The sequence below is a fragment of the Ranitomeya variabilis genome, chromosome 1 (genome assembly GCF_051348905.1).
Source record: "Ranitomeya variabilis isolate aRanVar5 chromosome 1, aRanVar5.hap1, whole genome shotgun sequence".
Classification (NCBI taxonomy): Eukaryota; Metazoa; Chordata; class Amphibia; order Anura; family Dendrobatidae; genus Ranitomeya; species Ranitomeya variabilis.
Window position 1 is genome coordinate 319,851,488 of NC_135232.1, and position 3,439 is coordinate 319,854,926.

The 3,439-nt window shown below is 32.5% G+C and overlaps 1 protein-coding gene across 1 annotated transcript; it reads left to right on the forward strand.

Annotated features, from left to right (window-relative positions):
- The first annotated feature begins 1,779 nt into the window (after positions 1-1,779).
- On the forward strand, positions 1,780-2,715 carry LOC143794928 (olfactory receptor 2D3-like). The gene has a single exon (XM_077280985.1). The coding sequence runs from the start codon at positions 1,780-1,782 to the stop codon at positions 2,713-2,715; it is 936 nt and encodes a 311-aa protein (XP_077137100.1).
- The last annotated feature ends 724 nt before the right edge of the window (positions 2,716-3,439 follow it).

Below are 3,439 nucleotides of genomic sequence, written 5' to 3' on the forward strand. Positions count from 1 at the left end.
CATACCATTACTTCTAGTCAGTGTTGTGTACCTCGAAATGCTGAAACAAACGATACATAGGGTAGGCATAAAGTAACCTAAGATGACCATCCTAATTTTTTTTGTAAAATGAGGCCCCTCTACACTTTGCATGCATATAGTCATGGAAAGATCATTTGGAAAAGTCAAAAAAATGCCAATTATGCTTGCTTTACAGGGATCTGTGATATCTTATGAAAAATTGTTGAATGAAAGACATTTTGGTGAATGATTTATACTCAACAACAGACATTTTTTTTTCCATATTATCAGTTAATGTACTTCATCCTGGCTATGGTATATGTTTTCAAAGGCACTAAGCAAATGGAAAATTATAATTTTTAGAAACATTCCTTGAAAGACAGAACATTCGTAGACTTAGATCTCTTCTTAGCTACAAAAGAACTTTATTTGACTATTGCATTGCTGAGTTCATTCCAAATAATGTCAGTGTGTCATTTATAGGCCACAATGATCATTTAAATTTCACCTAACCAATGTTCATCATGGCTAAAATCACCTATTATCATCTTTAGTGCGATGTGTCTTTTGTCTAAGACTTCATAATGTCTTGATTGGCACTTATAACTCATAACATCAGCCTTGTTGTTTCTACATACTTCTATTAAAAAGCAGCATTATTTGTCTGTCCCTTGATCCAATTTGGGTAGTGCTTCCACTACCATTGCCTATTCAATTTTTCTAACTGTCAGTAAAGTTAAAGTAATTTGTCTGGTTAAAACAAGTTATTACCTTTTCCAAATAATATGTAATAATTTGTTGATTGGCAGGGGTCTGACCACTGGGCATCTCAAGGAGAAGAATAGGGTACTTATAGCCTTGATAGGATGAAATGACAGTATTTATGTTTACTGCTCATCCAATCATTTTCTATGTGGATGACGAGTGCTGCCCTCAGCTTTTTCTGGGCACCCAACCCACTGCTCCATTTGATAATGAGGATAAAAGTGCCCTCTTTTGGAAAAAAAAAAATTCCCATTCTTCTGGTGTGAGTCCCAGTGATCAAAGAGATTACTACTTGTTTTCACCGCACAACCCTTTTATGGACAGTATGTTAAAATAGTGGAGGTAAGGTAAAAAAGTGTCAGGTTTTTTTTTTGCTGAGCAGTTTATACAGCTCATTATAATTTTATGCTTCACTGTTCACATAATATATACTGCATGATAAATTTCCATGACAAAAAAGTGGAATAACTGAAAAAAATATTTTTTTTCATGCTATTTATTCAAAGGTTTATGAAAACAAAAAAATGCTCAAATTAAAGAAATACAAAGCAAGTATCAGACATAGGAAATGCTTCAATCAGTAGCTGCACTTTTTCAATTAGTCCTAGGATAGAGGTATAACATTTTCTAGCTCTTTCTGTATTTTAGTTTTAACAGAAATATATAATAATTTCAATAACACCTATTTCTATTTATAATACTGTACATTAGTAGTAGAAGGTTGTAAAATCTCTTGAGAAAAGAACTAGGAGATTTGGAGTATTCAATTGTCAGAGGTAAAGCACATATAAGTAGAGGAATCAGTCTCATCACTTTAAGTATAACCACATTCATTTTGGGATTTTAAAATATGGTGTGAGCAATAAGATCAATTTAAAGCACTCTTAGGAATGAAGAAAGTGCAAGACAAATTTCCTTAAAAATTTATTGATATATTTGTTTGTCTAAGATGTGAAATATTTGATTTATTTGATTTATTAGCAAATCATTCATATGCCTAAAAAACTAACAATCATGAGGAACGGCACAGATATAAAAGTGTTCTACCTCTACGCCTTTGCCGGAATGAAATTCAAGAACTTGTACTTTACTTTGTTCTTAATGATATACCTTGCCACAGTGATAGGTAATATTCTTATAATTGTCCTCACAAAAATGGATCACAATCTTCAGACACCAATGTACTTCTTGCTTAGAAATTTGGCATTTTTAGACATCTGCTATACGTCTACAACACTACCCCAAATGCTTGTCAATTTAATAGTAGAACAATTAGCTATTTCCCTACCTGCATGTATTGTCCAGCTTTTTGTTTTCCTCTCGTTAGCAGCCTCTGAGTCTTCCTTACTGGCCACAATGGCTTATGATCGTTATGTTGCTATATGTAATCCATTGAGATATTCAGTCATCATGAGTAAAGAAGTTTGCTTTCACACGGTTTCTGGGACGTGGGTGATTGGGAGCGTTTATGGAGCAATTCATACTGCTAACACTTTTAGATTGCCTCTTTGTGGTTCCAATGTTCTCAATCATTACTTCTGTGATATTCCACCTTTGTTAAAGATTTCCTGCATTGATACACTTCCAAATGAGGCTACTGTTTTTGCAGTGGGGGGCTTTCTAATGCTTGGCTGCTTCTTAATGATATTTGGATCTTACGTACAAATTTTGATTTCAGTTCTCAGTATTCCAAAAGGATGTGGGAGAATGAAGGGCTTGTCAACATGTGTATCCCATCTCATTGTGGTAATGCTATTTTATGGAAGTGGCAGTATTATGTATTTCCGACCCAAATCTAAGGCGCTTGCCGATAAGGAATGGATTTTGTCTATGTTCTACACAAGCTTTACACCTCTCTTAAACCCCCTAATATACAGTTTGAGAAATAAAGACATTCAAGGAGCATTCCAAAAATATTTTAAAAAGTATGTAATGCAAAGACATTTCTAGTGACCATGTTTAAATATGTGCCATATTTTGTAAAACTAACATTTTCTTAGATATCAGTTTCTCTTCAATGATTACATGACAATAAAGTAAAAGTAAAGTAAAACACCTAAATATCTATCTATCTATCTATCTATCTATCTATCTATCTATCTATCTATCTATCGATCATCTATTCAAGGACCTGCAAAGTCTTTCATTTATTTACTGCCTTATTGTTGCCATAAAAAACCTAAAAGAAAAAAAGGTATGCTTTATGGTATGGCCAATTTGAACATGCATTTATGTGCTGCATGTATACCAACTTAATCTAAGCTCAATTTTTGTGTTTTTTTATTATTGCCATGTAAACTGCAAAGTAAATTTTATAAATTAAATTTTATAATATAATGTTATAAGGCAAAAAAAAATAAAATGGACTTAATGTAAATCTTTATGTGGCCACAAATCATCCCATATTAATAAAAGGGATCGCTAAAATGTATACTGATCCTGCATTAACAATAAAATTCACATTCAGCACTTTGCAAAAGTTTGAGACTGTTGTGGAAAAATTAATGCAAGGTAAGAATACTTTCAAATTTAGAAGTGTTAGATTTTTTTATTAATTGGAAAAATGCAAAGTTAAGTAACAAAAGAGAAATATATATCAAATCAATGTTCGTGTGACCACTAGAAATGATTGAATCTTTTGAAATTCAAATTTGCAGTTAGCCAAATTTTTCTC